Source organism: Trematomus bernacchii, unplaced genomic scaffold (assembly GCF_902827165.1).
Source record: "Trematomus bernacchii unplaced genomic scaffold, fTreBer1.1, whole genome shotgun sequence".
Taxonomy (NCBI): Eukaryota; Metazoa; Chordata; class Actinopteri; order Perciformes; family Nototheniidae; genus Trematomus; species Trematomus bernacchii.
The window spans coordinates 6,086,322-6,109,439 of record NW_022987851.1 but is presented as its reverse complement, the minus strand read 5'-3'; the positions used below and the strand labels follow the sequence as shown (position 1 = coordinate 6,109,439).

At 42.1% G+C, this 23,118-nt stretch overlaps 1 protein-coding gene across 1 annotated transcript in view; it reads left to right on the top strand.

Annotated features, from left to right (window-relative positions):
• The window catches only part of tenm4 (teneurin transmembrane protein 4), a 147,531-nt gene that overhangs the window by 88,129 nt on the left and 36,284 nt on the right, over nucleotides 1–23,118 (top strand). The window contains exons 12-21 of the mRNA XM_034113348.1: nucleotides 324–425; nucleotides 1,092–1,286; nucleotides 2,634–2,834; nucleotides 6,605–6,790; nucleotides 11,651–11,797; nucleotides 12,680–12,896; nucleotides 16,954–17,073; nucleotides 20,726–20,987; nucleotides 22,358–22,625; nucleotides 22,729–22,872. Of these exons, the coding sequence (XP_033969239.1) occupies nucleotides 324–425; nucleotides 1,092–1,286; nucleotides 2,634–2,834; nucleotides 6,605–6,790; nucleotides 11,651–11,797; nucleotides 12,680–12,896; nucleotides 16,954–17,073; nucleotides 20,726–20,987; nucleotides 22,358–22,625; nucleotides 22,729–22,872 (1,842 nt within the window). The remainder of the gene's footprint in view (nucleotides 1–323; nucleotides 426–1,091; nucleotides 1,287–2,633; nucleotides 2,835–6,604; nucleotides 6,791–11,650; nucleotides 11,798–12,679; nucleotides 12,897–16,953; nucleotides 17,074–20,725; nucleotides 20,988–22,357; nucleotides 22,626–22,728; nucleotides 22,873–23,118) is intronic.

Below are 23,118 nucleotides of genomic sequence, written 5' to 3'. Positions count from 1 at the left end.
TTCTGGGATTCTGAGAATTAATTTGCTTTGTGACTTTTTAGTAGAAGCCCTGATGATCAGAAGTTGTTTACTCTTTTAGTTTCTTCCACCAATTGAGGGGGGGGGGGGGGGGGGGGGGGGGGGGGGGGGGGGGGGCGGGGGGGGACACATTAGTAACACTCCAAAATGTTTTTGCACTTAAATAGAAATGTTTACAGGACCAGTCCCTGTGCTTATCACTGTCATTAGCAAAGGGATAATCATCAACCCAAAGAAAATGAGTGGGAGGAAAATTGTTTTTCAAAGCACATTACTCAGAAAGGCTCCTGATTGCTCTCTTGCAGAGTCTATTGATGACTGTCCCAGTAACTGCTTTGGGAACGGGGACTGTGTGGCTGGGACATGCCACTGCTTTTTAGGATTCAAAGGACCGGACTGTGGACGAGGTGAGTCCGTTTTCATAATGTCTTTATCGATTCATGTCAGTCATACAATTGTTTTATTGGATATCGACCAAATTATGTTCACCAGGACCAGAACAAAGCAATTTTAATAACTTTGTATTATATTTCTCAAATTAGGTTAAGCATTACTACTTCAGATGATTAATCTCAACCTCTCCTGATGAACTATTGCTTAAAATACATCTTGAAAAGTATATAGAGAAGTGAGATTTAAATTACAGAGGCTTACTCCTAAAATTACTAAATTACTCCTAGGCTGCATTTTTTCTTTCCAAATCAAAAAAACTACTTTAGGAAATGTGTTTAAATGCTAGTAATTTTCGTTGACACATTTTAACACATACTGCCATCTGTTATCCATCTGCACAGCATTTTACACTTTTTATTCAGTTATTTTTTAAATTTTTTATTCTCAACCGCCATTGATCAGATATCTGTTGGTTGGTTTTGTGAGAGTCACATCTGCACTGGATGACAAAGTGCAGTAATGTGTGCTGCAAATTGTACCCTCCCTAGAAAGGAAACCTTTTAACATTTAGCTCAGAAGCTCATTGTCAGACGGAGACTTTAGCACACACTCACTATTCTTTGAAGCTATGGTTGAAGGGGTCCATTCAAATGGATGTATGCTGTCTGCTCTTTTCAAAGCTGCCTGTCCAGTGCTGTGCAGTGGGAATGGGCAATACCTTAAAGGTCGCTGCATGTGTCACAGCGGCTGGAAAGGCTCCGAGTGTGACGTTCCCACCAACCAGTGCATTGACATCACATGCAGCAGCCATGGGACGTGCATCGTGGGAACCTGTATCTGCAACCCGGGCTACAAGGGTGAAAACTGTGAAGAAGGTGATTGTTTTGATAAGTCATGGTAATGTATCCTACACATAACGGCTGTTGTTACTGCCATCTTAACTCGTTAGTGCTTGACATTTTAATAAAATACTCATAATGGGAACGGCTATTAAGTCGGTATGGCTTATTTAACTGTCTTTCCTGTAGTAAAGACGGGTCATTATTTATGAAGATCGTTATAGCTATAGCACTTCACAATATGGTGACTTCTCCTGTATAAATCATGGATATAAGGCATTAGGTTAATCGGAACGGCCCATTTATTGCCTGAAATTCACACGCAAAGTCTGATGTTAATCCATTGGGAAACTCCACATTCATGATGCTGGATACAGCTTGACCAGATAACATTGAATGAGCCATTGTGTTTGCCAGCTCTTGAAGGCTCTCAATTCAAGATGAAAAATGGACCCTGTGAGTTTGATAAATGAGGGTTTGTGACATCCATAGGCGCCCATTCTATTTTGGGTGGAGCCATAAGGAGTGGAGGGGGAATGTGGACGAGGACCCTTTAACATGTTTACCTTTCTTCCGTGCGACCTTCAGCCACAATGATTAATTGCCAGGAGAGACTCTCTTGTCAGTTAGCCTATGATCTTTGTGCCTTGTGCCCAAACCATCTGCTAAGAGGCAACAGATCCTGTTTGTCTTCCTATGACGGCCTTTATACCCATTTATGTCATGGTAAAGGGGAGCTGCCATGGCGCGGCCTGCTGCTCTCCGTGGCTAGACATTGCTCCTGCTCGGGGCCCACTGGCCATCTGTGTGTACCATGCTTGCTAAAAAGAATGTAATTATTTTTAACTACTTGCTCCCACAACTCTTGTGCCTTACAAAGTAAGCGCTCATTTAGCAAGATGTCAAGGGAAGGGATGCCATAGAACCAGGTATTAATTAGATATTTGCATACTAATTAAACTCCACCAAAAAGCAGAAGAGAGACAGTGTTCTTCAGATAGTCTGTAAACTAGAGTGCAGTTGCTGTTGCCCCAGGCTTTCCCTAAGTTACCCTGGTTTTTTTCCAGCATTAAGGCACCCTCCCTCTTTTGAAGCGATTTTCAATATGAGTTGATGGAGCTGTGCCAGCAGGAGCGTAGGCAGTACCTGTTGTTTGATACCATAAGCCCTCGTGCCATTAAATTAGTTTGACTGTAAATCTTGTCTCCAGTTTAAAGAAAGTAGGCCTCCTTGTGTCATTCTCTGTGTGCAGCTGCAGCTGAGCTATGGCCCACTGCACTTGTCATTCGGCTCAGCCTCAAACAGAGACGCCAGGTTGCCTCTGAAAGAGGGAAACAGCAGGTGACTGGTGTGTCTGACACTGTCTCTTTGGAACCCTTTTAGTGGACTGCATGGATCCAACATGCTCAGGCCGAGGGGTATGTGTCCAGGGAGAATGCCACTGCTTTGTGGGCTGGGGCGGGCCAGGCTGTGAGAGCCCCCGGGCCTCCTGCATGGACCAGTGCTCCGGACACGGGGCGTTCCTGGCAGACACCGGAACCTGCAGCTGTGATCCCAACTGGACGGGCCACGACTGCTCTACAGGTGAGTGCTTCCCTCTGGTCAGAGCAAACATGGGCAGGATTCCCCTTCACAGATCAGGGCTGATTTAGCTGTGATTACCAAATATAAAAAACAATGTATTCAGAGAAAATAGGGCATTCTCCTAATTAAATTAGCTTTTTAATAAACGTAATAATAAATAATTCAGCCGGTTATTAAAGATGGATTGTAATTTGACCAGTTTAAGATTAGGCTCTTAGATTCAATTAAATAAAAACCCCAGTCATAGCTTTATTTTGAGTAATACACTTCTAAAATTGTGTTATCTCTTAGACTTATCCTCAACAACTGTCAAATACTCCCCAAATCAGTAAATATGTTTCAGTATCACTTAACTCTGAAGGCTTGCAAGTTTAATTGAATACCTCACAACTGACAAACTGCGACAACATGTAATAACATCTCGGACAGTTTATCTCTGATAAAATCCTGGTCTATTTGTCGGAATGTTTTTTCCCTGCTTGATTCAATATAATAGATAATTGCTAGGCTCCTCACAGAAGTAAACAATTGTGATTATGTTCAAATAAAAATTGCTCACATACAAAAGGCTCAATTATTCACATCAGTGATCATTTAGAAGCCCACATCGAGCAATCGAACTCTGGTAGATTTTGCTGTAAATACATTTCTTCACCAATGGTTTTATTCTCATGCTCCATGTGGTGAGCCAGAGAAAAGAGGGAAAAGCTCATAGCAGGGATATTGTCAGAGGCATGATCTAATGCAAGTTAATGCTCTTTCTTGAGTTCTGGCTTTCTTCGCGTTGGCACAAGGCTTACAGCTGATGATAGCTCTTTCTGCTCCAGATGATTGTTCCCATTGTGTTCATTTTGTCCATGGGGAATTTTCTCTCTTGGTAGTCAAGAATAGGCTGAGCAGAAGATACACTTTCACCGCTAGAATATACCTTCTTTAGGCTCTGAGGATAAAAAAAAGTCCCGTACAATTTTGTTCAGCTCAGACAGCCACCTGTCTGCTCACATTTATCAGGGAAGTATTTTACTACAAAACCACAGTGCACTCTGTAGCATATTGTTAAAGAGCTGTCAAGTATAGGTATCTAACATTACTTACTCTGTGTTGGCAGATTTAAAACTTCCATGTATTTCATTTAAGTGTAGCCAACCCCAGAACTGTATATACGCTTACCAGGGCTGGGCAATATATCTATAGTGATTTTGTAATAGGGGACTACACATTGTCTTACATTTTGGATATCGTAATACCGCATCAGTGTCTTTTCCTGGTTTTTAAGGCGGACTTTTTATAATAAATCTTTAACTTGTTTGAAGTGTCAGACATTATAACCATATTAGAGCTGATTATTAAAAAAATTATTTATGTAAATGTTTCGTGAAATCACTGATAGTCAACCCTAAAATATCCTTCATCCCTTCATATCAGTGTATTTCATCAGAAATGTCATAATATTTGATTATATCACCCAGCACTATTACCTACACATATACATGCTCATATGAGAGCATATTCTCATTTTGGTTATTCCCTGGCAGAATAAAGCTGTAGCTCAGTTTGAACAGGCCTCTGATGTGGTGATAATCAGTACATCAGCTCTGATTTTGTAGAAACTGATACAGTTGCTGCATTCAGCTGCTTTCCTTTGGACAACATCATTTGTATTCTCACCAAATATTTCTGAAATGAGTCCAGCAGTCACTTGGATCCAGGAATCCTCTCATATTCCAAGCAGACACAATGACCTATTAGGTAATCCCCGGGATTTTGAGGGAAATGGGCAGTTAGTCTGAGTTTGCCTCGCAGAGAAAGAGCTCTGTAAATGATGATGAGTTGGCTCCTTATCCTCCTTCATCCTGTTCATTGTACAGCTTTCTGTGCTCTAATACTACACTAAGCCTGGTTGTGGGGTAGTACAGATAGCAGCCTGTAACCTTGCTGTCTGGGGGGTGAAAAAAAAGATGGCAAGCTTTCAATATGTCTTTCAAGATTCTTTAACCCCCCCCCCTCCCCCAATAGTTTTAGGGCACAAACTCATTTTCTCATGTGGCTGTGGAACTGTGAAACCTGTGTGTGCACAGTTGGTAGTAATGCGATTACAAACCATAAAACAATGCCCGAGGTGTTATGTCCTTTAATATGTGTGTTTTCTTATGCCATTCTCCCACCCAGAGGAAGGTTTGTTTACACGGCCCTTTAGTGCAAATGGTAACAGCCATCATGGGGATGGGGGTATTTCTCACTGCGGACTCCTCTGGCCACGGATAATGAGGGTTTGCCTTCGGGCTGTAATTGCATCTTTTTCACGTTAAAGGTTTCTCCTTTGTTCCGAGTGAGCAGTTGTCTCGCATTCAGTTTGAGTCTATTTTCTCTTACCAGTACAGTCTGTATGCTAAAAATTCCGAGACAGGACCTAGCAGTGTCAGATTTAGCATTTTGTTTTTTCAACTTAATGAGATCACTTCACTTCATTGTATTCATTAGCACCTCCTATTTAGCTGTGATAATATTGTCTTTAGAGGATAACTCAGGCATAGTTCAACAATAAATAATTACAAGAAACGACTGATGACAGGAATCCTGATGACCTGTGTTTGCATATGTAAGGTTTTTTGTTTGTGTGTGTTTAAGCATTCATAAGGGGCACTGATTGAAACACTGCTAAAATAGTGAACCTCTAAATCAAAAGTCAGATGTAACATTAGCATTTGCATAGTTTAACAAAGTGCTGAGCTCTAATTAGCATTAGATTTTTTTTTTTAACGCTCTTTAAAAAACACTAAAATTAGATCGGTAGCAGTGACAAAATACCCACTGTATATGCAGTAATTGACTTATTAAAAGATGTTACCTTCAGTTTGGTCCCCTGTGGTCATATTTAAATGGCTTGGCTAATAAGTCATGGATACAGGGCTATTGTTCCTCCTGCTAAGCCCCCCTTTTTTACATAATTGTTAATTAATAGGTTAACATTTCAATGGGATTCATAATAAATATGTCATTGTTTAATTTCTTTAAGCTTTCGTCATGTCATACTCTCTTTCGAGTCCATGAGACGGGGGTAATGTCCCAGTCTGTATCGCAGCCTGTCAGGGAGGTCTTTCAGCTGCCACACAAAAGCGCCGGCCAGAGTCTCTGTCTCTCAGTTTTTCTCCATTCCATGAATGTAATTCTTCCTCTGGTACACAGCACTTAGGTAGAATAAAAACAGCATATTTTCATCCCAGGCCTTTAATCATGCCTTGAATAACTCTGTAGAGCTTGATTTCCTGCCTGCATCCCATATACCTTTTAACAAAGCAATGAACACAGCACGTACAACAAAGAAACTGTATTTCGTTTTATAGTTTAATCAAAATGCTAGTGCTGATTTTTCAATTGTATTGAAAAAGAAGTTCCAGCTGTGTTTTTTTTCCTATTTCCCCCGTTTGTGCCAGAAAGAGGTGAATTTACTAAAAGGAAACAAGGCAAGGAGAAGAATAAGTCTGCTAAGGTCACCACAATCCATGTCTTCTCTTTATAATGGACTTATTAGATTTGTATTGTCAAAAAGGATTGCCCCTTATGAGGTGCAGGAATTTCTTTTCAGCTGCCATCAGACAAGGTAGTGGAGCGTGGCCGCCTTGCCTTGACAATAACTCTTGGATTTGTCTTTTCTTCACCCTTGCTGCCTCGTCTTCCCTTTACATCCCACTTCCACCCCCCCTTCCTTCCTTCTGTCTGTCTTCCCCCACTCTCTTTTTTGTCTTTTTCTGTGTCCCTGTCTCCCACAGAGATTTGTGCAGCGGACTGTGGTGGTCATGGCATTTGTGTGTCGGGCACCTGTCGCTGTGACGACGGCTGGATGGGCACCGGGTGTGACCAGAGGGCGTGTCACCCTCGCTGCAACGAACATGGCACTTGCAGGGACGGCAAATGTGAATGCAGTCCGGGATGGAACGGAGAGCACTGCACTATTGGTAGGATGGGAAGAGGTGTGTGTGTGTGTGTGTGTGTGTGTGTGTGTGTGTGTGTGTGTGTGTGTGTGTGTGTGTGTGTGTGTGTGTGTGTGTGTGTGTGTGTGTGTGTGTGTGTGTGTGTGTGTGTGTGTGTGTGTGTGTGTGTGTGTGTGTGTGTGTGTGTGTGTGTGTGTGTGTGTGTGTGTGTGTGTGTGTGTGTGTGTGGCCAACAAAGGCGTAGGCCGGCTGTCTGTCTGTGTGTGTATGAAGCGCTGGGTGTGAGGGGAGTGGGTCCAGTTGGAGAAGAGAGGGAAAAGCATGCTTAATTGAATTTGTGCAACTCAGTAAAGCATGAACAGGTTTACTCAAGGATCTGAGGCTTGCCTTCATGCATTGTAATGTGGGAATGTGCTAAGGTGTCCTTTTATTTGACTCATCCTTTTCCTCATCTCTCTCTTTTCTCCCTTTTCATTTGCTATTTATTTCAAATGTTGACATGTGGGTCATCATCACTGTTAGCGCTTTGTTTATCAGGCTATCAATTGTTCTTCTGTAAACGCTTGCAGGAGTTAAGTTTAAAAGACCTTGACAGAATGTCAAGAGTTTCTTACTAACCTTGGCTTATTTAAACCTAAAAACAAAGTTTTGACAGGATTTTCATTGTGTTGCTAGAGAGGAAAGTCGTGAAGTGCTCTGTGTTTTGCAGTGGGTTTTATAATCCTTTAGCAAAGTATGCCAGCAGTGGTTCAGAGGTTGATAATGTTGGCTCTTTGTAGTCTTGCTAGAATCCTTGTCAGACAGAAAAGGCAAGAGGTAAAAGGGGCCAAGTGAACTTTGCAAAGTAAACTCTACGCTTTATATCTCAAAAAGTACAATATGTTTGCAATTTTGTAGTTTCTGAATAGGTTACTCATTGTGAACTCCGCTTTTTTTTAAAGAACCAGTGGCTGCAGTGATCGGTCAATATTCAACAAACACATAGCCAATCTGTTTGTCTGTTTGTGACCTCTCTCTACTGTTTATAACTCACTGACCAAGGAAGGACTTTTGAGTTCTGGTGACGGGTAGTCTGAAGTTTGACATTATTATTGATGAAGTGTAACTTGAGCTCATTAATAGGAGTATTTGAATGCACTGAGCTTCATAGCATTTGATGCCAGGACTGTCAAACCTCCTCTTAACATAAGAGGAGACATCAGGAGGACATGCTATATGATGCCTGCTTTGCAAGATTGCAACTCTACCATTATTCCCCTTATATCATCAATTCCCTTCTCTTCTATCTGTTGTTCTTTACTTTGTTCTACTGCTATACAAAATATGTGGCAATCATGTAACATTTGATGCATTCATCTAAGTGGAACTACCCAGCCACTACTTTATTGACACTTGCCACCTAACGTTATAGCTTACTCATTGTTATTCTATGATAAAACACTACATAAAAACTATGGCCCTTCTTCCCCTCTGCCACAGCATTTCAATGAGCAGAAATGTACAACTCCCACGCATATAAGTCACTATGGAGATGGGACAATCTGAAAATGCTAGTCTTATAGATGAAAGCTTTATTCCATATTCAAATAGATAAAGTATAATTTACCCTCACAGAATTCTCATGCATATCTCGGGGCAAAGCTGCTTGAGTACAGAGCCTTGACTCAGTCTTGTGAATGTTGTATATGCTGGCCTTACATTATTGATGCGCCTTTTATAAGTGCCATATTGAGATCCCCATCCCCTCGACAAGAATATTCCTCAGTGTCATCCATTAAGAAGCCAAAGATCTCAATTTAAATCAATTGTCATTATCGAGAGCTCTGTGTTGGCCCCCAGCCCCGTGCTGTGGAGCAGCCGAAGCCTCTGGTGACCTCATTGCCCGTAGAGGTGTTTCAAGATTAAAAGAGCTTTTTGTTGAACATCCTGACCCCCTGTACGATATTGCTAGAGAGATTTAAGGGCGGTAATATGTGCATCAATCACGTTGCTTTTGAAATACTCCCATAAAATATGCCGACGATCCTGGCAGTTGATAAATGTGGACAGATTAAAATGTTCTGTCTGAACATAATACTTTTTTACCCTCTCTCTCTCTCTCTCTTTCTTTATGTCTTTCTCTTTCTCAGTGTTCCACCATCCCCCATCTCATCCCTCTCCCTCTGTGTTGGATCGTATTTGTCGTGTTGCTTGTAATGCATGACTTTGCTTCATGGCTGCACTTTTCCTTTTTTTTTTGTATTTCCCTTTTGTAATGTAAACTAACACCGTGCCTTGCTGTCTTGTCATGGAAGTGGCACTGTTCAAACCTCCCTTATATGTCCTGTCTTTTATCTCCCAAGCTCACTATCTGGATAAGGTAGTGAAAGGTATGGCATTCCTCCTTCCTTCTATTTTTGCCCTCCTTCCATTGTAACTCCAGCCAGCATTAACAAATCATGCATACACACCATGCTCTTCCCCTACATTGACATATGCAAACACTATGCACCTCTTCTCGCCTCAAACAGCTCATTTGAAAGATCCCCACCTCCCATCAACTTTGTTTTGCCATATTGTCACACAGTAATCTCCACTTAGCACTTTCGCACCTGGTGAGTCAAGTAGTGCACCTCTCTATACGTGTTGAATATTTGGTCTGTGTGCGGCCTTGCTTTCGCAATAGGGGGGTGTTGGGAGAGGGGGTTTCATAACCTGTGCTATGCATTATGGATGAGTCTGCAGCTGTGAGCAGGGCCTGATAGGTGCTGAGGCCGCATCCTCTCTAATTAAGAGAGTTCATGGTCTGGTTGGTGCAGGGCAAGCAGGGGGTGGAGGCTCTGCAGCAACCCTGCCTTTCTGCCTTCAGCACCCTCCCTCACTCTCACTGTGTCCTTGGTAATGGACCACCTGGCAAGGGAGCGTCTGCCAGAGGAGTCCTTGGAACACTTGCAGCCTCACGTTTGGAGCTGTTGCAGGGGCTCAGCAGGGGCTCCTCTCTGAAAAGGCCTGCCAATTAAGTTGAACCGGTGCCAACAGAGAGCGGATCTTTATTTATCCTTGTAATAAACATTCGGAGCTTACTAATCATCTGTCTCCACTGGTCTAACCAGAGTTCCTTTGTCCATGTCCTCCATAAAAGGAAGGCTAATGTCCAAAACGTGTCCAGGAGGCAGGACACTTTCTAATGGTATTAGCATTCAACTGTGAGCCCCTTTCCTCGGGGAGACAGGGAAAACAAAAATTAAATATCATTATTTATTTTTCGTACAAATTTGAATAGCCTAGATTTGATCCACATTATTCAATAGTGCAGCAGACTCTCATAAAATCCCATGCTCTATATTTGTTTACAATATGCGTCATACACATTAATAAAAGGAAACGATTGAGTTCGCACAATTGCCTTCTGCCATTTTTTCATTCTTGGACAAGGACCATCATGGCTAAAAGCTTTACTCTCTATTATTTAGCTCAAGTAAAATATGATGGAGTGGCTTTTCCATATTAGAAAAACAGGAGAAGGCTGGGGATATTTGGCAATATGTTGTCAAAGTTGTTCCAACATATTGAAATGTAGTTCGGATTCAACTTTTTTAATTAAAAGAATATTCATAAATGTGCATGTATTTTGACTCATGCCATTATACTGTGCTTCAGCTGTATTGCGACAACCAAAATGCGACTGATGCAATCCTCAGCTAACCATGTGATCTACAACGCCAATCTATTCTTAGCACTTCTTCTACCTTTTAGCTTACTTAATACTTAAATACACACATCTGTTTCATTCCCGTCACTCTTTCTCTCTTGATCTGATGTTTCTCACTTTTACACATGTCCCATTCACCGCTCCCTTCCTCTTCTCGCTCTCTCATTCTCACACTCCTCTTCTCCCTGTGTGATGTAAGAGCTTTGAGACAGCCGCCCCAGTCTCTTTAGTTGATAAAATGGGTCAGCTTAGCATTCTCTCTATCAAGGCACAACTACGCAAACGGTGACAGTCGTGCGTTTGATATATTGAGATGTTACCCTCTGCCTCTGCTTACGCGAGGGGATACGAATAACAAGGCAGCAGATAAAAGCCAAACAGCCCTAGCAAAATGGGGCAGATAATCCTCTGTTCTAGGCCTTTGTGAAGACCGGAGAGAACCAGAGAGATGTTTCACCTGTCGGTCTGCTCCAGCCCGCTTTTAACTCCCCTGGGGTCACATGCCCGGGTACACAGCCCAACGCACTCACCTGCATAATAGTATTGTCCTCCTACTGTTTTATTTTCTACTTCCCTTAATGACAGGACACGCACTCCCCCTGAAGGGATAATGTTATTGATTACCAAAAAGATCCTGGAGACAACTTGGTAAAAAAGAAATAGAGCAAATAATGACACAGAGCTTTATTCAATGCTGTTTGTTACACCCCATTCGTCTTTTGCAGACAACTTTAACAGTAACGCTTTAATCATAATGGCGGTCACATTTGAAAATCACATATAAACAGTTCTTATTATGTGCAGGAATGCCAGTATGTGCTCATTATCCAGATGTAGTAGCAAAGATACAGGAGGCCAATCTGCTGTAGTAATGAGTGAATATTGATTTAGAAAGATCCCTCTTTATCTGATTTTACCGCACAGCGATATTAGAAGCTTCACAAAAGGTGTATTAAATTAATCAACTTCAGCCAAGAGTCATTATAGCCACCCTCACCCATTTAAAATCCTCACATAATTTGAGTCTGTTGCTGTCAGAGAAACAGAAGCCACAATCAAGCCCACATTGTAGTCATTGTGTTATGGTTGGTGCGTGTTTACAAACACTATACCGTATTTATCTGTTACCCACTAAGCCTGCTTTAATAAGTATTCTGTGCCGACCTCTGTCTTTGTCCTTTTTTGCTTCACAGAGGGCTGCCCTGGTTTGTGCAATGGAAATGGTAGGTGCACTCTGGGTAACAATGGCTGGTTCTGTGTGTGCCAGCTGGGCTGGAGGGGCAATGGCTGTGACACCTCAATGGAAACTGCCTGCAGTGATGTCAAGGACAACGATGGAGGTAAAATCACAAACAACACACACAGCAATGCCTTCTTACACTGGCCAATAATCAACAGGGACTCTTAACTGGACATGATTTGACTAAATAATACACTTTTTGTGCTTGAGAATATACTGTCCCTGCTGTATGCTTTCCAGGCTCAGTTGTACAATTATGCAGGGGTGGTGAGGATGAGGAATGGTTTGCAGTCAATCACCTGGACAACAGGTTTTTATTGAAAAGCAGAGTAGTAGCCTGCAGCCCTGAGCAGGCGCTGGCCCTAGGAGGAAGTCTCTGCTCTGCCCTCTAACTCGCCCCGAGCAGAGCCAGGCACACACACAAAGCCAGCCGGGGGGTTGCACCTCTCTGGGGGCCAAGTGGAAGACGTGACTTCCTTTCTTCCAGACCTCATTTTTGGGCTTGAGCTATGTGCTAGCATCCCTTATTCATGGAGAGACTGTTTGTCCGTCCCCCCCCCATCCCTGTGCAGGAACTACAAGCCCTTCACTGGCAAACAAGGGGTGCTGCTGGGGATTTGACTGACTCCTGACAGCAGGGTTTATTTTTATCACCCATCTGGCCAGATAGGTCCCTGAAAGCAAAGGGTAGCGAGTCCAATGACCCACTTTAGCAAAGTAAAGTGCATTGCACAGCAGCTCTTTCTGTCTCTTGTAATTTCATCTAAATTAAAGACAGAGAACCTCAAGCAGTTCTAGAGGTGTTCAAGTATTCTCCAGGATGAGATGTTCATAATGTGGCTTTACACCTGTAATAAAAGAGCAGTCAAAATGAATAATGCCCCAGTGGCTCAAACATATACGCTTAGGTTATTTTGCCAGGTGTGTGTCCAGGCTGTTGTATAATTACAGAGTGTGTGTGGGACTTGTTTGACCTTGTCAGATGGCCTAGTGGACTGCATGGATCCAGACTGCTGTCTGCAGGCAACCTGTCACACCACCTCTCTGTGCGTTGGCTCGCCGGACCCCCTGGACATCATCCAGGAGACACAGATGTCCTCTACACAGAGCAACTTGCAGACTTTCTACGACCGGGTGCACTTCCTGGTGGGCAGAGACAGCACCCACATCATCCCTGGTGCCAACCCCTTCGACGGCAAGTGAGTGACTCGTGCTTTTCTCTCCCCAGACACCACGCAGTGCTACATCCTGTAGGACAAATCTGTTTTTCTCCTTTCATGTGTCAGTTTGAAAATGAATTCAGCTTCTCGGAGTGCTCGACTTTGATTATATACACTCATTTCAATTAGATTAAACAGTGATTCCGTCTGAATTTGTATTATGGCTAACATTTGTTTGAAGCAATGACATTTCAGCTGCAAGCAAATATCAATCAGTGGCTTTTATTATTTATGTAGGCCAGTGCAATTAAGATGCTAAGGTTATCTCACAGCAAATGGCAGAAAACGTAAGAAAAACCCCAAACTAATATGTCTGCGATATTGGCAGTTGAGGCAGTGACTGTTGGTGTGAATGGGTAGTAGGATGATGGACAGATGGCGATAGACAAACATAGAATATGGCAAAACGCAGATAGCATTCCTTTCCTTGAAAGGCATCTCATATTCATGTATTGTGATTACTTTTACTGTAATCCATCTGAGGCCCACTCCCAGAGGCAGAGCCCACGACACCCCAGCCATGGAATCTGAGGCGCTTTCATATCAGGCAGGATGGCTGTCAGGGTCCCATAAGACTCCCCTGCCTCTTTTTCCTTTGTCTCCTTCTCTTTTCATCTTTAATCGCTTGTGATTCTGTGTCACCTTATTTGCATTCCACTTGCTTATGGATCTCTCTCATCTCGGCTTATTATACTCCTGTGAAACAAACAGACAACAGTCAGAGCAAAAATAAATTGAGAAAATAATTTGAGAACATTTCACATTTTGTCTCTGGTAGAAAATGTGTCAAATGTCAAAAACAGTGAACATATCAAACAAATTCACCAGCATAGAGATGTTACTTTAAGTGCTTTTAATATAAATGTTTCCAAATTGATGGCACAGGGTTATTGTTGCAGACATTCCTATGTTTAGTCCAGCAGAGCTGTTGCTTTGTTCTTGAAGGGAACATAAATTTGCAATTAGCTTTGCAAGATCATTTCCATTAGTAGATTTAGCTAAACAGCATATCTTTGTATTGGATGCTTTTTCAAATGTGTGGATAAATGTTTGCTACCCCAATGGTGCCCATCTTACCTCTCTGTTTGCAGTGAAACATGTTTTTATCTCTGAAATTACATATTCAGCATGTGGTACATTCATTTCTTAGTCATCAGACCGAAATCACCCAGTTCGCAGTGAGATAAAAAAAATGGATTACTTCAACTGTCATCAAACTCTGCCTGATCCTGAACTATTTGCCGTCGTGTCAGCCCATACTTGAGAAAAAGCACTTGTAACACACTTTGTGACATTTTGCCTCATTGACATTTTTCTGGCTCTCGAGAACCACTCAACATTTTGCAGTTCTTCACTGGACAGAGGACGAGGCGCAGAGGGTTGAGTAATACTCCTGTCTCTCTCACAAGAAGATGCAGCCATAAATAAGTAAAGTCAAGAATCCAGAGATGAGCTGCAAGATTGGAGGCCTCAGCTCACCTAAAAATATCAGTGATAATCTATTATTCATGCTGGGTATTCATTCCCCACCCACTGACAGATATGAGCGATTATGACAGGGTGCTCTAGGCTTCAGATGAGCCTTACAGGCACGCTTTCAGCATCTTCCTGATATGCCTGCCTTGGTCACCTGATCATCTTTTTATTGATCCATTAACCACTTCCTCATGCTAGTAGACATGTTGGAGTGCTATTTCTGATGTTTCCCACCACAAAAAGCTGCAAAGGTGCCACTGAATAAAGCATCTGCCACTGCATAAAACGTCTCGACTCTCCACCATGACACATAATACAAGAGACTGCCGAGGCCCAGCAGCGGATGCTGGCTTGAATAGTAAACAGGGACTTTGTCTACGGAACAATTTGGCCTAAGATTTATAGCTGGCTGTTAACAGCATGCAGAGCTGTTCGCTTCATTTACAGGCTTGCTCTTTTATTATTATTTTATTCAGAACTCTTTTATTAGCATTAGGCCATTAGTTTCAAAAACCTCTCGTTTGTTTACTTCTCGGTGTTTGCTAGGCCTTTTAGCAGCGTTACAATTTGGAGAGCTAAAAATTGACGATGACGTCTCCTAATTTGACCTTACTCCTCGGTGTGCTTGGTAACATGCAAGGCGGGGAAAGAGTGCTGCAGTAACATTTGCATACGGGTCTACCCTACAATCAGGTCATTTGCGTAGATAATTATGTTTTTGTTTGCTGGGATGGTATTCATCATTTAAAGTTATCTCTACTTAGGCCTGGCATGCATTGTTTATTCTGTCTGAAAGCCTACTGAGCAGCGTAGCTCTTTAATAACTACACGCTAATGTAAACTGCTGTATGTCTTTGAAGCTTATTTGTGAAATGATCTTCGTACCAAAGGTTGTTCAGTTTCATAAAAAAACATTTATTTTCGTTTTCGCTTATTGTGAAATTGATTGAGTCAGTTCGGAACAGCTTGTTCGAATGATGCAAATTCATCATGTCAAAAGTATGTGAAGCGATGAGGGGTATCAGCTTCATGCATTAACATAACTTACATGACATCCATGATCAAACCCGAGGACTTGACTAGAATAAGACTTGTTATCCATAATACTCCTTTAAAAAACTTAAACTGCAGATGATTTCCAGCTGAGTTAATTTTCCACAGCTTGTCCTCACTTTGCCCTCTGTGGATGATGTATGATAGACTGGAGGTTGGAGATACTGTGAAGTCCCTTTTGACTTTGTGAATCCTGTCGGACTAGTGAAATCTCATACGGAGGGGAAGTTTCTGCAGCGAGCGCTTCACGCTTCCTTTGCTGCTCTTTCTCTCTGTTCTATTTGATGTCAATATTTAAATCATTTGTCTTGACAGCGAGGAATCATCTCCCCATGTGGTTCACAGAAGCAGGAAGGAGATAGTTCCACTTACCCAGCTCCATCTGAAGAAAATGTGGATGATTGCCTCTTCAAACAAGTCTCTAAAATAAACTGTCGGCATGAATGATTAATCGTAGACAGCAAGGCCAGTGCTGGGTTAACTCTAGTAGTAGTAGTTTTTTTTTCTAAAGGTATTTTTAGGCCAGCGGGCGTTTATTGGAGATCTTAAGAGTTGAAAGGGGGAGACAGAGTGGAGGACTTTTAGTAAGAGATTCGAACCGGCTTACTATGCAACTCTAGTAGTAATTCTAAGGAAATGCATCCAGAAAGATCTTTGGGTGTGATTCCAAAGATTTAGAGCAGTATCTCCTTGCTTGTTTACAGTGCAGTGGTGGACATCCAAGGTCTTCTGAAGGGGATCTGGCCTAATTAACATAAAAGTGGGTTTCTGGGGACCATGATAGTGTGGGGTGAATGATCTTGCCTCTGGTAAGGACATGTTGAGGGCAGCTACTAACACGCTAGTGTTAATTGTTTCCAGTACGTGGCAGTGTTTAAGACCCAAATGTATTAAAAATAGCCATGGTCTAATGACAAAGTGGCAGTAAGGTATTTGTTAGGGGACTGATTTTTTGCAAACGACTACAGAAACGGTTGCTGACCATGAGTTGGGCCTTTGCTAATGACATGGGCAGAATTCGACAAGGGGGGCGTGATACAGCAAGGTCTCCACTCATCAGTTCAGTAAGATTAGGAGGTGAATTTGGAAGACTTCCCACTATTGATTGGTAGGGACTGATGATCAGATCTAATTTATGCAGCTAGAGACCTGGTGTCAGTCTGGAAATCTGTCAAGGTCTTGATAACCAGCCAAGCAAGTCTTGCAATCTGCAGTCCTATTATTTCCCTCTCCTGCCTTCTGTAATGGAAAAGATAAATGCTCTTTTTTTAATTAGTGAAAAAGCAAAGGAAAGCTTACTTATCTCATTATCCTTTTATTCTGGATATAAAAACCCTTGGAGACTTCCTCGGAGGTGTAAGTGTGGTCTGCTTCTGTTATGACTGGTTGCTTTATTGTATACAGTATTTACTTTAGATAACATCCATACTTGTGTATTTTCGTTTTTTTCTTTACTTTTCTGTAAATATATAACCATTGTAACTGTGTTGCTCTTTCTCCCATGCAGCCATGCTTGTGTCATTCGTGGACAAGTGGTGACCTCAGACGGAACACCGCTGGTTGGTGTCAACATCAGTTTCATCAACAACCCGTCCTATGGATACACAATCACTAGACAGGATGGAAGGTAAGAGCCCTCTTCCTCATACTCACACACAGACACATACACACCAAAACAATGGATGGAATGCAATTAAAGATGATGATATTTATATTATTGTCATATATACTGTTGTTTGACTGTGCTGTGTTCTAATGATGGGAGGGAAAAACACAGTTGCCACAGCAAACTGTGCCGCCATTGATCTGCTTTGTGCTTTCATTTGGTCCAATTTTGGAGTTCTCGGCTCAATTCCCAGAGAAATCAAACAAAGCCCTTCTGGTACACTCATAAGTTATGCTTCAGTAGCAGCAGGGAGGGGAAAGAATAAAATATGCCAATTCAAATCAGCTCAGTGGGCCTATATAGGGCCGATGGACATTATTTATATGACAATTGAAGCTTTAGAGAAGGTTTAAGCCACAGACCTGCAATTAATTTGCCTTGCATCTTCTTTGTGTAGCTTAATAATATATTGTTGCTATAGATGGTATGGTGGAAAATGAATCCTAACCTTATTAAATTGTGTAGTGGTTTTAAATCTATGTAAATTAAACAAATGCATGTTCACCAACATTTCCACTATCCTCGTTGTATTCCACATATGTTCTGTAAGAAACAGGAAACCTTGTATCTGAACTCAGTGCAGTACCACCAAAAACCCTCGAATGAAAGTGTTGAAATATTCTAATGAAAGAAGTGAAGAAAAGTCTGAGTTCCCTGGCTTTCTTTGAGCCATTCTTTGCCAGCTGCTTTGGCACCAGTAGAGTTTCTCAGAAAAAATCCAAACAAAAACCACAGACTGGTTTAGATGTGCTTCTTGGAGTGAAAAAGAGAACATTGGGTAACATTGTCTCCATGAATTATTTTCTTTTCTGAATAATGTTTTTGGATCACATTGCGCACAGTCACAACCTCAAATCCCTCTCTATCTGTTGTAGTAATGTTATAAGTCCTAGTGGCACACCCTGCCCCCCCATCACAGCGGAGCATGTCTTGGTGTTTGCTCTCCAAGCCCCACTTCCTCCCGACACTTTTATCAGTCACTGACACTCTAAAGGCCCACATCTTTGCCGCCTGTTTGATTTTAATCATTCTTGCCTCCCCTCATTTCATTCCATCTCCTTTTTTTTTTACAAAAATCTTTCATCTACACGTCATCATCGTCACCTTACTCACTTCTCCATCCCTTCACGCTATCCCTCCTCCAATCTTCCACTGCCCTTGAGCCTTCCTTTCTGGGCAATACTCTTTTACTTTTCCCTATATGTTCCTTGAACCCTAGGTCTCATGTCCTTTCCACTGCACTGCCTTCGCTTCATCTCTATCCTTTCCCCCTTTATGCGTGTCCCGTTTTTCTTATGCATCACTCCTTTTCTACCCTTTGCAAAAGCTCTATACTGTTTTTCTCCCTTCCAGCATATGTGCAAACACTACTCCATCTCCCAGGTTTGCCTGTAAACATGCCCAGTCTCCTGCAACTCCCCTGCAATCACTGTAAACCGGCTCAGTGCAGCGTGAAATCAGAAATGCACCTGTTCAGCCACTTAGAAATGGGAAAGCTGTCTCAACTCATTTTTATGATGTGTTCTTTATTGTCCAAGGGCTTAGCTTTTAAATTACCTTTTCCACTATCTTGAAAAGTTTCTGGCCTAAACAAAAGAGGTTGAGCATTGTTTCTTTACAGCTGCATAGCCATTTTCTGCCTTTTAAGCTATTCTCCAATAATGACAAGAATGCTGACGTGGATTCCAGCTTATTAAATGATTATGTGCTTGGAAGAACCTCTACAAGAGACATGATATAAATGGGAAATCAGTATACACTTGGCCCCTTGGCAGTTTGTAAAAAAATATCCCAAAAAGGGTGCTGTGATGTCCACATCTCACATGTACTTATAATATCCTATCCTTTGTATGTGTTTTGTCCTTACGTTTTTTATGTAGACAATGGGCACCCTTGACAAAATGCTTATGTGTTATATTAGTTTATAAGTGCACAAGAATATTGTATTTGAGGCTACACTAGAGCTTAAGTGCCTCTTCAGCTATTACTTAAGCATTAATACTGTCTTTATTCACTTTTACTAAACGTATGTGTCCTTGGTTTACGTTAACATCAAGTAGATCGTGTCCATCCCAGTATAATTGTACACTGGCTGAGAACTTATTACATTACATGTCACTTGTTAGACGCTTTTATCCAAAGCGACTTACATACTCAATACTGTGGGCAATCCCCACAGGAGCAATTTGGGGTGAAGTGTCTCAGGGACACAACGACATGCTGACTGCAGTGGGGTTTGAACCTGTGACCCCCTGATCCGAACACCAACGCACAACCCACTGCACCACACGCCTCCCTATGATCAGCTGTAATTTGTATAAGCCGCGCCAAATTCATTGGCAGGGTTAACTCCTTGAGCCTGATGCATTCCCTGAGGGCACAAGTGAGAAAGGCTGTTGTAGCTTTATACGTTTTGTCACATGGCTTAAGGCTGTTGTCATGATTGATAACAGCCAGTGAATCCCTGCATCGATTGGCCACGATGCCCATGGCTATCTGTACAGAAGTGTTATGAGCGTGCGTAGCCTTAGCCTGCCAGGTGTCATGCAGACTAACCGGCTGCAGGTGTACGGCTCCTGACGGATCATGGCTACACAAGCGAATGACTGTCACGACCCCTATCCTGTCTGCGCCACCCCGCTAGTGGACAACCTCACACCCAGACAAGGGCAAAACAAAAATAGCCAATCAGATGTTTAGCCTTAACGCAGGTTAGACTTGGAAGCTTATTTAAAATACCTTAAATCAGGGGATATTGCCTTATTTCGAGGCCACTATTTGGTTCTTTTCCCTGTAATTTGGTAAAAATACTTCCTGTGTGCGATGCGGCCCTGTCCCAGGGGCCTATAGGTGACCAGGTGCTAATTGGCTCTTAGAAAGAAGTGACAAGAAGTGCAGAAACTGGGCACAGGTGCAGGCATGCTGTTATAGCCAGGCAGCAGTTACAGATGATGAAATGGCCAGAGCAGGCTGTTTACTGAGACTCTCTCAAGTCAGACCAGAGGCAGAGGCCCTTAAATTCAACAGTGGAGGGGATTGCATTGCAGGGCTTTTAGACTGATGTTAAAGTGGACAGCCTTCATCTATGGGATCGATAGAGAAGTGGCGGCTGCCTCCCTCCTGCAGCACAAATCTCTTTCTCTCACATGTATAAATGTGAGCACAGGCGCAGTGCATTACACACAGATGGGGGTGAAACAGCCATGTCTGGATTTATAGCAGACATCTACTATTTTCCATTCAGCAAAGAAAATCTACAGATTATGAGATGTATTAAGAAATGCGGATCTAACATTGTGATTAATCCCATTGTATTTTTAGCCTTTGTCTGCCTAAAAGATGCTATATACTGGAATACAAATCCTTTCAAAGCATTAATTTAATAAAACATGGAATGTATTAAGGTTTGATCTGTTATAACTACCGTTAATTAGAAAACAGTCATTATATTCACAGTAAATTGTTGCATGGCTTAATCCTCAACACACAGCAGATTACACGCATTGCTAATGGGAATTGTCACTGTATTTATTAGAAAAATATATAATCCATCTTCTCTGTATGCGAGTCAACATTTATCCTCTCTGACACTGTGTGCACGTCTGTGTTCCAGTTTTGACTTGGTGACCAATGGGGGCATAGCCATAGCCCTGCACTTTGAGCGCTCTCCATTCATCACCCAGGAGCACACTCTCTGGTTGCCATGGGGACGCTTCTTTGTCATGGATACCATTGTCATGCGGCATGAGGAAAATGATATCCCTAGCTGTGACCTGAGCAGCTTCACCAGGCCGAGCCCCGTGGTTTCCCCGGCGCCGCTCACCGCGTTCGCCGGCTCCTGCACCGAGAGGCGGACCGTCGTACCCGAAATCCAGGTAACTACCCCCCACCCCCCCCTCTTCACTGCCCTGCAGGATGTGATCTACATGGGTCTGTCCTCCAAATGATTCATGACACACATCTGGGGGAGCCCCCTGAAGACTGTTCATCAAGTACAAGTGTAATAGTAACTGTGGCTCATGGCAGTGCTGTGATTTTATCTCTCCGGTGTAATTGGTCTGCGGAACTTGGACAATTTACAATGTGCATTGTACTGTCTCAGTGCGGAGTGATGATGATTACCTGACTCACAGAAAACAGCCTGGACATTTTTAATTTCTCCTGGGTTGTAGTCTACTAGACTAGGCATACGAGTACCAGTGTAAAGGATTTGCTTTTGTCTTTTTTAACTTTATATATTTTTATATTTGGCTATGTGTCTATGTGTTGAGCCTTTGTGTGCAGGTGAAAGTGTGGCTACTGTATCTCTAGCAGGCATCTCTGTGCCCTTCTAATTACTTTGTCTCCAACTTTGTTCGATATGATTTATGGCATATCAGTGAATTTACTATGCAGTCCTGTCTATTTATGGAAGCCCTGTATTTGCTATCCCAAGAGCTGTAGGAACATCATAAAGGAGCATCACCCAATTCAAGCCTGTCCTTATGAAAGGGAATTAACCAGGCATGGCCACACTCTGTGAACATTTAAAAAGGAACATGTCATAAGTGACGTGTCCTCTGACCGAGGCTATTAGCTATTTACATTTTTACTTTACATTTTATTCTGAGGAGACAAACAGAGGTCACTAAATCAAAGCAGAGAGTTGTTCAATCAAACCCTTGCTGTCGACTCTTGATCCTAAATATGAGCAATGTACAACAGCTGCTGACCTACTGTTGTATCATCAGGAGGTTGTAGGTCTTACATTAGGACAACTCCCAAGGCCACCACGTATCGGACTGCACAAGCTCCGGCCCCAAGGGCAATCTTGTAATGCCATTGTCATATGGATTGCAGGGAAGACTGTTGTCCTAATGAAGGGCTTACTATTAATAATTCAATAATGAAATACTCACTGGAGTACATAATGAAGAAATCCTTCATTGGATTCCTTGTAATGCATGAAAATAATTGTCCTCTAATTGACGCTCTTATCTTCCCTCGGAGCCATATATTTGGTGGGAGGCAAGGCAATGAAAAATATGTGAAAAAAGGTGGTAGTGGCCACTGACCAAAGGATTGACAAATTGATAATCTGCGTGAAAAAAAGGACACACAAAGGCTTGTTATTAATCCTGACACACCAACACTGAAGAAAATAGATTTCTAAGCTCTTTAGGATATACAATTCCTTTCAGCTGGCTTAAGGATTTATGTTTTCATTCCGTCATTTATAAGCTTTGTTTTTTTGTTTCATCCATAGTCTCTGCAGGAGGAAGTCCCCATACCAGGGACGGATATTAATCTTGGGTATTTAAGCAGCAGGACTCCAGGTTACAAGTCAATACTGAGAGTGACCCTCAGCCACACCTCAATCCCTTTCAACTTGATGAAGGTTCATCTTATGGTGGCTGTGGAAGGCAGGCTCTTCAGAAAGTGGTTTCCTGCAGCTCCAAACCTCTTGTATTACTTTGTCTGGGACAAGACTGACGTCTACAGCCAGAAGGTCTATGGCCTGTCTGAAGCTTTTGGTAAGGCTTCAAGTGTATATTACATGGAATTCATGTAGATGTATTTGTATCCAGAACATGTGTGGTTTACTAATGCTAATTGTATCCTTGCTTCTTTCTCTAGTATCTGTGGGATTTGAGTATGAGTCATGTCCAGACCTTATTCTCTGGGAGAAGAGGACTGCTGTTCTCCAGGGCTACGAAACCATTGCCTCCAAACTGGGAGGATGGACTATTGACAAGCACCACGCTTTAAATATCCAGAGTGGTGAGTCAACTACTTTTTTTTCTTCTCCAATTCTATTCACAACCACTCATTCATTAAAACTGTAAAAAATAATATATTTGTGTACACATTATTTATTAAAACTGTTCAATTTTAGAATCACAGCAAGGAAAATACATGTGTGTACCAGCATTGTGTCTCACTCCTACTGTACATTAATACAAGTACACATTTCTAATAAATAATTACATTTTATTTGTTTTATTAAAATGTCATTTAACTAACAGG